The 13,091-nt window shown below is 44.0% G+C and overlaps 1 protein-coding gene across 1 annotated transcript; it reads left to right on the top strand.

Annotated features, from left to right (window-relative positions):
• The first annotated feature begins 7,902 nt into the window (after positions 1 to 7,902).
• On the top strand, positions 7,903 to 12,750 carry pou4f4 (POU class 4 homeobox 4). Its single transcript, XM_046411735.1, has 2 exons — positions 7,903 to 8,562; positions 9,869 to 12,750. Exons 1-2 carry the CDS (start codon positions 8,443 to 8,445, stop codon positions 10,790 to 10,792), a joined length of 1,044 nt encoding a protein of 347 aa, XP_046267691.1. The 5' UTR covers positions 7,903 to 8,442; the 3' UTR covers positions 10,793 to 12,750.
• The last annotated feature ends 341 nt before the right edge of the window (positions 12,751 to 13,091 follow it).

The following is a 13,091-nucleotide window of genomic DNA, read 5'->3' as shown; positions in this document are numbered from 1 at the left end:
AAGAAGAGAAGAAAGCAGAGCTGCCTGAGAATAAAACCACCTTGTCCAGGTGGAGCCAATCGTCCTCGTTAGGATGCTGCTCAGTTGGCCTGAATGCTTTGATTTTAAACTTTCAGAGTAAAAAGAATAAAGAAGCATGCAATTAAACAAATGCTTTATATAAGCTTCAGCCCCCCTTTGTTTTAATATTATTTCACTTCAAAAAAATAAAGAACTGTGGCTCTTCTGTCTGATAACTTTTGTTTTTGCTCCCATTTTTGCACAAGCGGAATCAAAGGATTTAAGACCTTTGTTTTTTAAAACGGACAAAAAATGATTTTTTTCTCTCAGATTTTAAGCACAAATTTGTTTAAATTCGTGTTAATCAGCACTTCTCCTTTGCCACAATGATCCATCCACCTGCAGCATGAGATGGTCACAGTAACAGCACACTCTAAAATGTGCTGCTTTATCAAGAAAAAAGATGCGAGTGGTTTATTAGGGACTGAACTATGGATTTATGGGGTTCCGGATCTGCATTTTTTGGTCACAGATACCCAACAAAAGGAGTGAGGGGAGCATAGATAAGAAAATGTATTAAACTCCTTATATTTTTTGAAACTGTTTTGCTCATTTTTGCACTCCATGTCTGTTTTTGTGAGCTACCAAGACAAGTGAATTTCCCCGCTGTGGGATCAATAAAGTTCATCTTATCTTATAACCAGACAGTATCTGGTGGGAAGATCATTTGCCTCACATCATGCTGATCAATGTGCTGATTGTGGCCTGTGGATTGTTGGGTGATTAACTTTTAAATGGCTGTGAAGCTGCTGGATGTTGGCACGATGTGTAACACCACTGTTGCACACATCAATCCAGAGCCTCCCAAACGTGTTCAGTGGGTGACATGTCTGGTGTGGTCACACAACAACCAGGATGTTTTCAGCTTTCAGGAACTGTGCACAGATCACTGCAACACAAGGCCCCCCCATCATAGTCTGTCTGTCCATTCAATCTGATCAAACAAATCAATAAAATGCACCCACATTTGCTGTCTGTCATTCATGCCTACTGAAATCATAACCCCTCTGAAGTGTTTATCATGTGTTGTGTGAGAAAAGCTGCGCTTTTTTTGGAGTGGGCTTTTATTGTGACCAGCCCACGACACACCTGTGCAGTAATCAAAGGGTTCAATCAGCGTGTGAATGAGCTACACCTGTCAGGTGGAGGATCATCCTGGACAAGGAGAAACACTCACTGATACAGATTTTAACACATTTGGGTTTAAAATATGAGAGAATAAAGATTTTTCTTTTGCTTTTCTTTTCTTTGCTCTTCACATGAGTTTTTTTTTTTAATTTTAGCACAATTGTTTGGTTTGGTTTGATGTTGAACTTGGCTCCATGTTGCTGGGCTGCAGGTTTGGGACTGTTTCCAGGCAAGACCCCGTCTCATCTTGGCTTGGTTTGGTTTGGCATGACAGCGGTCCCCTTGTACGCTCAGAGTAAACAGGCCCGTGGTTATAAAGCTTTTACACGCCAATCCTTCATTCCCTTTATGTGCAAGTGCTGCAGGGCTCAGATGCATAATGCATGAGCACTCAGTTAATCTATTGATCCAAAATATGTCTTCTCTCTTTCTCAGTCTCATTTACTGTCTTTCTTTCTTTATCTATGTCACATCCTGTCCTTACTTGTTCACTGTTTTTCCTCCCTTTTCTTCTGTTCGTCCCCATCAGGTAGCCAAGTGCAGCACACGGACAGAGCAGATGAAGAGGAGATGAGGGGGAGACACACATGAAGATAATAAAATGTGTAAACATAAAAAATGCAGAAACTGTGAATAAAAAATAACCTTATGGGCAGAGCGGTGGTTAGACTGAAAAGAGCAGAATATGAAAGTCGGCGACTGTGATGGTGAGTAGCAGCACAGAGGGGCAAGACTCATGGGTATGTGAGCTAAAGAACCTAAACAACATGTCAGTCAAAATGTGACGGGTCATAAGCAGTTAGAAACAATCCCATCAGCTACAGGTTGTAGCTGCAGCTGGCCTGACCCGAGCCAATTTGGAGACTCAACAAAAAGTATACTGAAACTGGGAGACATTTCCAAATGATACCAAATAACTGTAACAAACTCTCGATCCAAATCCAACACCCCCTTAGATGAAATTTGATTGTGGTTTAGAAAGAGATGGTGAAGGTTTTGCACAACTCCCAGGTAAGAATGCAGTTAAGGAATGACTCTGCAAAGCCCTGAATTACATCCAGACGTTAAGTTTTTCAGATTCTCACCACCGAAGGTTGAAGAAAGACTGTGGGCATGATTAAAGTATCGTTAGGATTAGACAATTACAAAACCAAATTAACCAAGTTCAACAACCTGAAGAAATCTGGTTGCCCTCGCTTCTAGCACTTCAACTGCCATGACCGGGATGACTGAGAACTCACAATGATACAAAATCAAAATTGTGACCCATTTAAAAGGCAAACATCAACTGCAAAGTGTGAACCCTGGTACATGAAGGTCAGAGCTTCCTGACCTCCACGACCTGCCTTCTGCCACCCTGCTACGTGCAAGACAAACCCATTTCCTGCACTGGAACCTAAAGCTGACAGTGGATGCAAATAATGAGGTGCTGATTGTCCAATATGAATGTAATTAGTGGGATTTTGGGCTCTTTAGCCTAGCCAGCGCTGCCTGTATTAGTAGAGTCAATCAGTCCAAATTAAGACTCAGGCTCTGACCACAGGGGTCTTTTCCTTCAGACAAAAGGCTTGTTGGCCTGTCTGAGTCCAACATGCATGCACCTTTTAGCATCCGGACTTTGCACTCATTTGCTAATGAAGGTGCTTGTCTGAAATTCATGGATGATTCCCGCTCACTGCAGTATGTACATACATTAATATGTTTGAACCAAATCAAATCTCAGTTATTCATTATTGACCTTCAATTGTCAGAGGAGGTCAGATTGGCCACATTTACCATCCTGGTAAATCCTTTACATGAAATTTAGATGACAATGGAATTCAGAAGATAATACCAGACTCTGCTCTCTGTGCTCAGAGAGGAAGATGGGAGTTAATGGCTGGAACACACTTGTATTCCACTGAGACTCTGCCTCGAACAACCCTGCGCTGCTCCCCAGCCATTTCACAACATGGCTGCCCTGCTAAACCAGCAACAATACTGTAACATCCTGTCCTGGTCGCTCAGCTTACAGTACCACCTTCATGCATATTTTACTTCTCTCTCTGCCTCCTTCTTTCTTTCCTTTCTCATCCACAGAGCCTGAAGCACAATGACATTGTATGAGTCAAAGTCCTGCTGTAGGCTGATAAAGCCGGAGATCCTGGACAATCAGACCAACAGGAAGCTCTGCTGAAGCCACAGTCACTTCAACGCACTGATGTTCAGAAGCAAATAATACACACCAAAACCATTTTAGTCTTTCAACTATGGTTTGGTTGAAATAAGTCCAACTCATTGAGTTTAATGTGAAAATATATTTGGATCTACACACAGTTTGCCGACAGGGAGCAGGACAGATGGAAATCTTGACTTTAATATCAGTAGCCGTGGAGCTACAAGTTGTTTTTGCACACTTTCTGTCCATAAGTTGCCTGCACAAAGCATGCTGATGTGCTGGTGACACACGGATGACGTCTACATTCTCATCTCACAAAGCGAAGCCGAGCAGAAGGGCCGTCTGCCACGGTCTCTCAGCGTGTTTCCTATAAGAAGGGGGATAGATGGGAGGTGAAACCCTTTTCCAGGTAAAGTGCTGAGAATCTCTCCCTGAGCGAACCAACTAACCTTTTCTTCCAGCCTCGTGTCTTTAATTTGTACTGGCAGACAATGAAATATTTACAAGGAAGTCTACAGGCAATTACATTAAAAGTGTGTGGTTAGACGCCGCCTACCCTTCGGCGGGCCCCCTCGGTGAGAAGCACAGGCCGATTTGGTGAATGGTAGCAAAGTTTACAACGTCAGATTTTACTCACTATCAATAATTCAGAGCTGGAAGAAGCAGAGGGGGAGAGGAAAGGAGGACAAGAGTGAATGGATGAGAAAGGAAGGAGATAAGGAAAGAGGAGGGAGCGACGTGAGGAGGCGTGCGTTCAGTCTGCGGTGGATGTCGGCCAACGGCTGCACTTCAGTGTCCATTTGCTAAATGTGGCAGAAATACGCAGTGTGGCGGCCATGTTCTGCTCGCTGAAAGCTTCGCCGGACGTTTGATCCCTCAGAGTCCATCCTGCACTCTAAACACACGGTCACCCATGCGTAGCTGAGCGTACTGTACACACACTTGCACATACATTGTTCATATACACACAAATAAAAAACGGTTTTCTTCTCCGTCTTCTGTGCAACACACACATACTAGTGGTCAACAAAAAATGCGTACACACGGTGCAAAAATACATCCGACCCCACGGTGGAGTGATTGCAAAACACTGCAGCTGAATTTTTGTGCCAAATAGAGAAACTTAAAAGCTGCTCTGACGGCTAAATTTAAACACAACAACCAGAGCAGAGTTGACAATCAGATGTGTGACAGGTCATTTAACTGCCAGATGAAGCAAGAAAAGCAAAGGAAAACAGACTAATGTAATTTAGTGAACTATTAGACCTTAATGTAAAAAAATGAAAAATTCTTCTCATGTGTCTATGAATTTTATGTTTTTAAAGGGGGGCAACCTTGGGGGCAACCTAACCCTAACCCTGACCCTAACCCTAACCCTAACCCGGCCTCAGTCCAGCATCTCTGCGGTGTGCTGTCCTGGTGTGGTGTGTGTCACCCAGCTGAACACCTGCAGGAGGTTTTAGCATGTCAGACAGACTCTTTCTACCGCCATCATTAACACGCCAAATGAGGGAAGACATTTTGGAAGAACGACGTTGACCCCTCCAGTTGAGCCTCAAAGGAGAATCTCTGCCACTGCAAGAGGACAGGAAGTTGACGTAATCCTGGAAAGCTGTTAAGCTTTGGGTGAGTTCAGTCAGTTGGTGTACAAGATGAACAGCACATAAAGTGACTTAAATGTAATCTGAGGAGATTAAAAATGGTGTCATACCATGTGGAGACCAATAAATGAATGCATGAAACAAATATAGATGTCATATTTCCATCATGTTTTCCACATCGTTTGAGGTTTGACCGGCAAACTCTTAAAGATCAAATATGTAAATTTTACAGTTAAACTCCTGATATTCACAAAACAATAGTGGATGGACACAAAGAAAAAGCTACATTTTCTTTTGCACGTTTTCAGTTAATTTGTTCTCAGTCTGGTCTGCGTGTTTTGTTTGTCCTTATTTGTTATTTGTTGTAAACAGAAAAAAATGTAATAGATTTTTTTCCAGGATACTGGATTTCAGAGCTTCTGTTATCCTGCCGCTCATATTTAATTTGTTTGTTTGTTTCATTGTTTTTATATTAGACAGAAAGTGAACATTGACTGCATAGCTGTTCAGATAAACCAGCGTCTTTGTTAATCAAATGACTTGCTATTGAAATAACCTTCAAGTTTGAACTTCCTTTTTCTTCACTTCCTCTCTCTCCTTTATCTCTTCTGCCCAAACTCCTCCTCCTCAGTCCTTTCATCCCCCCCTCCCACCCCAGCTGGACTCCCTGCGTGTTGTCCGTCCGGTGTCGCCTTCCCAGAGGGCCGTCCTGCCTGCCGGCGTCCCAGCGGAGGAGGGTGATGTATATTTGATGAGCGGGTGCTGGGGACCCTCTGGAGGGCCGCGGCCACAGCAGGACAATGGGCCTCGCTCAGGTTTCCTGCTGGCCGTCACCGACACTGCTGCTCCTTTTGCAGGCGAGCTGGTGAGTCAGGGCTGGAGTTTCAGCACCTGAGTGTGAGCTTTAATGCTGAATTATGTCAAGTTGGTCAAACCTCAGTGATACCAAATCATTCATCTGATAGAGTTTTTGTTTCATTTTGGTTTATTTTTGGTTTAATGATAACAAAAGAATTTACACTTACAGACAAGGCAGTTTTCTCCTTTGGGGAGACAATAAAACCAACCTTGAACTTTACTAAAACTCATATTCTCCTTAAGATGCCAAAAAAAATAATTGTTTTTGGGGCTTATCATGAAATACAAATCAGAGGGAGGCAACAGAATGAGATCCAGGGTGAGCAGACGTGTTCCCATCAGGACACTTTAAGCTCATTTCTTCTTCTCTCTCCTTCTTCTTCTGTAACATCAGTGTTGTGTTGTCATTTTCACTCTGCTGCTCACTTTTTCTGCCTCTCCTGCTCTCTTTTTGATCACAAACTGTTCACCGACTTAAAGGCGGCTTGTCAACTTGTTTTATCGACATGATAGAAGTAACCTTGTCCCGCTTGGTGTTGATTTCATTTGTATACCATTAAGTCTGAGTGATGAGAGATGAGATGCACCTGTGACCAAAACATGTATGACTCAGTGTGCAGTTCGTTGGTAATTTTTACTTTTATACTTTCAATGCTGAAAATGATGTAGTAAAACTAAATTTTAATAGAAAGTCCGAAAGAGTGGATTCAACAGCTGAGGTAAAACTGGTCCAACTGCACACTGAACCGGACTGAACTGTGACGTCATTTTGACTTGTGTCACATGATGCACACAGACGTCTCTTTAAATAAACTCGGCTCATCATCTTTTAGGCTTCTGAATTTTGGGAGATTAGCGAACTGCAACTGATACAACAAATTCTCTGAGGGTTAAAATAATTTTCTATTATTATATTTATGATATCGATGTTAGCAGAGATCCCAAAGGTTTTCTGCAGTCTGATAAGGGTAACTTGTATGTTGTTTTACTCCTAAATTACAAGTTTTCCTATTCAATCAAGTATTTTTTATGTTCCAGATCTGGGGATTATGTGTATTTTCTCATATTTTTTATTTCATATAGATATATCAATATCCACAGCTTTGATACGTTGTTATTATTATTATTATTATTATTATTATTATTATTATTATTATTATTGCAGACGTAATTAGAGGGCTTCCCTGAAGAACCTCCGCCGCATCAACCCCTCAGTTTACACTTTGTCTCCCCCCACCTCGGCGAACGCCTTCGGGTGACTATTGGGTGATTATTGGGTAATTATTGATGAATTATTCCGTGTGCACGTCGGAAATCCCCTGTTTTGATTGACAAGCAGCCGTCACGGTCACCCCGTGCGATTTATGTTTAAATATTTCATCGTCTACGTGTTTGTGCTCTTTAGTTCCCGTTCAGGCCTGTTTATTCTTTAATTGAGAGAAGTGTGTGTGTGTGTGTGTGTGTTTGTGTGTGTGTTATGGGGGGTTTACTACAGCCACAAAGTAAATGAAGCATGATTAATTAATGTATTAATTGCCAAGAAAGTGAATGGGGTTCAGGCAGAGGAATTCCTGCCATTAATTAATAATTGGAGTTGAATCTGTGTGTGTGTGTGTGTGTGTGTGTGTGTGTGTGTGTGTGACTCCTCATCACACAGAGAAAAAAAAACCGAACCTGTCAATTAGCAATCATCACCCAAAGGGCAGATCGCTTTCCCCTTGTTGTCCAATCAGATTTGTTGTTTGTAATCACCACATTAGCAGCGATGTGCTGTGAGGATGTAAACATGAGAAGAAAATATTTTTAAAACAGGAGTCACACTCAGATGAGGTTCAGTGTGAGCGTCATGCTGAAGGAGAAGAGTACTCATCTGCAGGCTCGTCATCTCTCGGCCTCTGCAGCGCTCTAAAAAACATCTTAAATGTGCATTCAGACATGACAGTAACGGATTCAAGCGGAAGTTTTCCCTGTGAGGCCTCCAGGTGACGGTCACACACTGCTCAAATTAGTTCCTGTTTAAAATGTGCTTTAATAGTCATTTAACAGTTTGTCAAACATTTATCTCTTCCAGGTTTCTTCTGCGCTTGTTTCCTCACTCGCAGGACTTTGAGTCCGTTTGGTCAGGCTGTTGGTCAGGCTGTTGGTCAGTGGAGCCTCTCGCAGGTGTTTCATTTTCAATAATATTTCAACGAATACTTTTTTACGAGTGTCGCATCTCAGCATCCTTCCTCGTTTCTCCTTCCCAGCGAGCCGGGGGGTGGGTGTGTGGGCGTGGCCTCGGTCAGGGGCGCACCGCGTGATTGGTAGAGCCGGCCAGAGGGAGGGAGCGAAGATCCACCAATGAGGAGGAGCCTGCGCGGCAGTGGTTCAATATAGGAGCTGGAGGCGAGGAGCATCTTTATTATAGAAGTCATTTACGGGCGAAACGGAGGCAGGAGACCCGCAGGAGCCCAGGAGTTACTCCTTCTCGGTTTATGTTTTTTTTGTAGGCGAACCTGGCGACACCTGCGGTCGACTTTTCATTCAAAGTGTCTGCGTGTGGCAGGTTTTCTAACCCGAGGCGAGTTTCTTGTCAAGAGAAGCAAAACGGAGCCGAACGAGGACGACACACAACGACCCTCCCTCACTTCTGCAATCATGATGTCGATGAACAGCAAGCAGCCTTTCAGTATGCACCCCATCCTCCACGAGCCCAAATACACTCCTCTGCACTCCAGCTCGGAGGCCATCCGCAGGGCCTGTCTGCCCACACCGTCGGTGAGTCCACAAGTCACTTCATCACTGACTTCCTGCAAGCAAAACTTCCAAAACTATCAGCTTTCAAGATTCCAGGTTGGCAATATGTCGTTATGTCGTGTTTTGTCCAGTTGATGTTAAAACTTGAACAGAGGCAAGCGGGTGAATTATTAGTCATGGAGTTTAAAGTTCAGCTCACAGACCCACGCAGGAATCCGTGGCCTTCAGCTCTGCCCTGATGCGTTTCAGTCAGATGCTCTTCCACATCAGCTACGAGAATCTAACTAAAACTGTTGTTTTTATTATTGTTGTTGTTGTTCTTCGGCAGAAAAATGACATTTTTCTTTTCTTTTTCTTCTTTTGATTGAGTCAAAAATGTTCCCATTTAACAACCAGAAAACAGAGAGCAAAGAAAGTTCCCAGTGAGGAAGATGGAATGAAAGTTATGCTATGATATATGCAGAAATTAACCAAATATTCAGACAGTCGGGATCCAGATGTGACAGCATGGATCAGACAGCAGCAGCAGCAGACAGTGAGGTTACTCAGAGCAGAAGTCTGCGCCGCGGAGCAGCCAAAGCCTGCGCTCAGGCGAGGCTGCTAACAGCCAGACGGGATGAAAGATGGAGGAAGGAAGAGGAAAAGAGGCGGCGTGGATTTTCTCTGAGCGCGTGTTAGCTCGTATTGTCCCATTCATATTCAAACCCACACGCTTCTCATTTCATTGTCCGCAGAAATTATTCAGGAGATCGTAAATATTAATTTTAAATGAATATCCATCCGCGCTGACACACTTTCGAGGCGATGAGGTCCGAATTGATTCAGATCGCATTTGTTTGGCAAGTGAGAAAGAAAGTTCAAGTGAGAATTGCATTTAAATTTATTTTAATTGTTGTCTGTGCTGTGAAGCTGTAGAACAGCTTGGACACTCTTTATTACAGCTTTTAATGTTTGGAGATTCGACTCACAGGTAGAAAGAGTTAATGAAAACAATGAGGTAAAATAAAAGCCTGTGTGATATTTTGAAAAATATGAATAATTTAACTTGACTGATGATTAATCTTTTCTGACCAGACTTTTTGACTTTTAAACTTTAAGGTTCATTTTGAATTAGATAAGAAGAAATCAAAATGTTTATTTCTATTATTATTCACCAAATACATGAGAGGAAATAATCCCCAACTGAAATGATTCATCCAGTAAAAACGTTGTGCATGGTGGAGGCGCAGTGGAGGAATTAAACTGCTAGAACTGATGACATGAGGGCAGTGGTTTGGTTTTTGTCACATTTCATCTTCTCACCGCTCTGACTTTGCTCCTCTGGCAGCTGCAGGGCAACATCTTCGCCGGCTTTGATGAGACTTTGCTGCAGAGAGCCGAGGCTCTGGCCGCCGTGGACATCGTGGCCCAGAAGAGCCATCCGTTCAAACCAGACGCCACCTACCACACCATGACCACCATGACCAGCATGACCTGCACCCCGACCTCCTCCTCCGCGCATCTGCACCACCCATCGGTGCTCACCTCCCACCACCACCCGGGGCACCACCAGCCGGCACAGGGCCTGGAGGGCGACCTTCTGGACCACCTCACACCGGGCATCTCCCTAGGGGGCATGCCCGGTTCGGACGTCTGCTCCACGGCCTCACACACTGCCCACGCCGCCCACATGTCGGCCATCAACCACATGCAGCACCACCACCACTCACAGTCCATGAACATGCACCCGCACGGCCTGGGGTCCCACAGCGCCCTGGGGACCAGCGGCGACGCGGAGCCCGATCCTCGGGAGCTGGAGTCGTTCGCCGAGAGGTTCAAACAAAGGCGGATCAAACTCGGGGTGACCCAGGCGGACGTGGGCGCGGCCCTGGCCAACCTTAAGATCCCCGGGGTCGGGTGTCTGAGTCAGAGTACCATCTGTAGGTTCGAGTCCCTGACGCTGTCGCACAACAACATGGTGGCCCTAAAGCCGATCCTGGAGGCCTGGTTGGAGGAGGCGGAGCGGGTGCAGAGGGAGAAGATGGCCAAGCCGGAGATCTTCAACGGGGGCGACAAAAAGAGGAAACGAACGTCTATCGCCGCCCCGGAGAAGCGCTCCCTGGAGGCTTATTTCGCCGTGCAGCCGAGGCCCTCCTCGGAGAAGATCGCCGCAATCGCTGAGAAACTGGACCTGAAAAAGAACGTGGTCCGGGTTTGGTTTTGCAATCAGAGGCAAAAGCAGAAACGAATGAAGTTTTCTGCGACTCACTAAGACCAGCGTGTGGGGGGGAAACGTTTACAAAAGGACAAATCAGAGACGAGCTGCTGCTGCTGCTGCACACTGTCAGAAAAACAAGGTACACCGTTGTGCCTGTTTGCCGCTGGACCTGTACGACACTCAGCCCCGTTTGAGCGCACTTAAATTAAATTACCTGCATCGTTACGAGTAGGCCCAAACCAATTTAATCTGTGATGGAGTCTTTCTCAATCCGTGATTTTTGCTTTCAAGAAATGCCGAAATGAGACTGCGCTGAAATCCTCAGGCGCTGCGTCGCCCCGTAGGCTGAATTCGTTATTTATTGAAGAAAACTCACATTTCCTGACAGAGTAAGGACCAAATATCGTGTTAAGAGCCGTTACAGTGTTGTCCACCTTGCAAAGGAGCAGCATCCACAGCCGTGTTTGTGCACCAGTGCCTGAGTTCCAGATGTGGAAACGAGTTCACAGAAAGTATTCAACACAGGCAGCAACTTCTGCTTTTTCTTTTTCTTTCTGACGCAAAGAAAAACTGGAGACTTGTAGGTGTATTTTAGAGGTTTGGATGCGGGACACCTGATGATTATTCTCCACTCGGTATGACCAGGAAGTGTTGTTTTGTTTTGTTTTGTTTTTTTTTATTGTTTTTGGAAGGTTCAGCCTCACGCAAAAGGATTCAGCGGTGTACCTTTCTTTTACTCTGACAGTGGAGACGGAGCACCGGGACTGGGGGAAAGGACTCAGACCCTGTCCGAAAAACCTGAGACGCTCAAATCTTTCCGGCTCTCCGCAGAACACTCTCTGAGATAACGGGAGGAAGTGATCAGCAGAAAAAGAGGGGGGGACAACGCTCCGTCTCATTCATTCTTATGGCAATTATTGTACAAAAAAATAAGCATAATATTGACGGGAACCGAGGAATAATTGATATTATCCTCCTTAGTCGGAATAGCCTTTTTATATTTATCATTGTACATATTTGTGAATATGTTGCACCTCCGTGTGTGGAATAAGCTCATATTGAATTTCCGCTGTCTTTTCTCTCCCAGGTGTTTGTTTCTGTAGGGAAGTAATTGATGAGGCACCGTAACTGCTGTAATCCGCTGCATGGTTGACTCGTACGGGGGGGCAGGAGTGTGTGTTTTCTGCGCGTTTATGGCTCCAAAAAAAAAAAAAATGAACAAAAAAAATCATGACAAATAACGTCCACCCGCCCACCCCGACACACACACACACACACACACACCTCCCCAAGTGAATGCATCGCAATAAGAAGAAACACACACACACACGCACGCACGGACACACACATTCACACGGTATAGCTGTGTGGCTACCTCATTACGCAAGTGTTGGCACGTTCATGGTGATTTAAAACACACACACACACACACACACACACACACACACACACACACTCACGCTAAAAATCGACGAGTAGGCTCATTTCTTTGGTTTGTTTTTTAATGTTTTTGTTTTTTCTTTGTGTTCCTCTTCCACCGGTTTAATGGTGAATTAGGCCTAGAAGACTCACTGATGTGTAAACCTGTTGTATGTTCAAGTTCACTGCAATGACGCTTTGACAATCAGATTATTATTATCATTATCATTATTATTATTATTGTTGAATTTTTAATCTCCCCCTCTTGTGTCCAAATGAAATAGAATCATTTTGAATTATTATTATTATTATTGTTATTATTATTATTATTATTATTATTCCTCTCACTGACACCTTTGTGGAGCGCACTTTGTAGATATTCTGATGAAGGGAAACAGTCGGCCTTATTTATAAATATTTTTTCAACACATAAAAATTTTGTTTGTTATTTTCTTCACGTCGCCCTTAATTTATTCGAACTTAATTTATTTTGGAGGAGAAAAAAAATTACATATTTCATTTGTGAAAGTGTGCTTTAAATGTGTCTGTGTAAGCGACAGAAGCTGAAATAAACCGTGCACGTTTTACTTCACCCGCTGACAGCCTTTCTTTGGAAATTAGAAAACAGCAATGAAATGAATAAAAATGCAGGTTTGGGGGGTAAAAATCGTATCCCGCCCCTCCATTTCAATCAAGCAGCTGTTGCTCCTGAGGTGTGAGTATAAATGAATGTCTGATCAGATTTTTATCAGGCCAGTGTTTGCTGATGGAGGTGTTGATAGTCGCATTTTTTCTAGATAAATTTAATGGACCGGTGCAATATGAGCAGGAGCCGGTGAGTGTGTGTGTGTGTGTGCTTGTGCGCGCGCGCAGAGAGGGCAGCTGCTGCTCTGAAACAGGAGAAGCCTGGAGGTGAAGGAGGTCCGTCTGAAAG

The sequence above is a fragment of the Scatophagus argus genome, chromosome 14 (assembly GCF_020382885.2).
Source record: "Scatophagus argus isolate fScaArg1 chromosome 14, fScaArg1.pri, whole genome shotgun sequence".
In the NCBI taxonomy this organism is placed as follows: Eukaryota; Metazoa; Chordata; class Actinopteri; family Scatophagidae; genus Scatophagus; species Scatophagus argus.
Note: the sequence above shows the minus strand (reverse complement) of the source record. Positions and strands in the feature narration are given on the sequence as shown.

Bases quoted from the DNA above. Each gene is read 5' to 3' on its own strand.
- pou4f4 (XM_046411735.1), top strand. From the start codon at position 8,443: ATGATGTCGATGAACAGCAAGCAGCCTTTCAGTATGCACCCCATCCTC. The intron at 8,563-9,868 runs GTGAGTCCACAA...CTCCTCTGGCAG, and splicing joins CCTGTCTGCCCACACCGTCG to CTGCAGGGCAACATCTTCGC.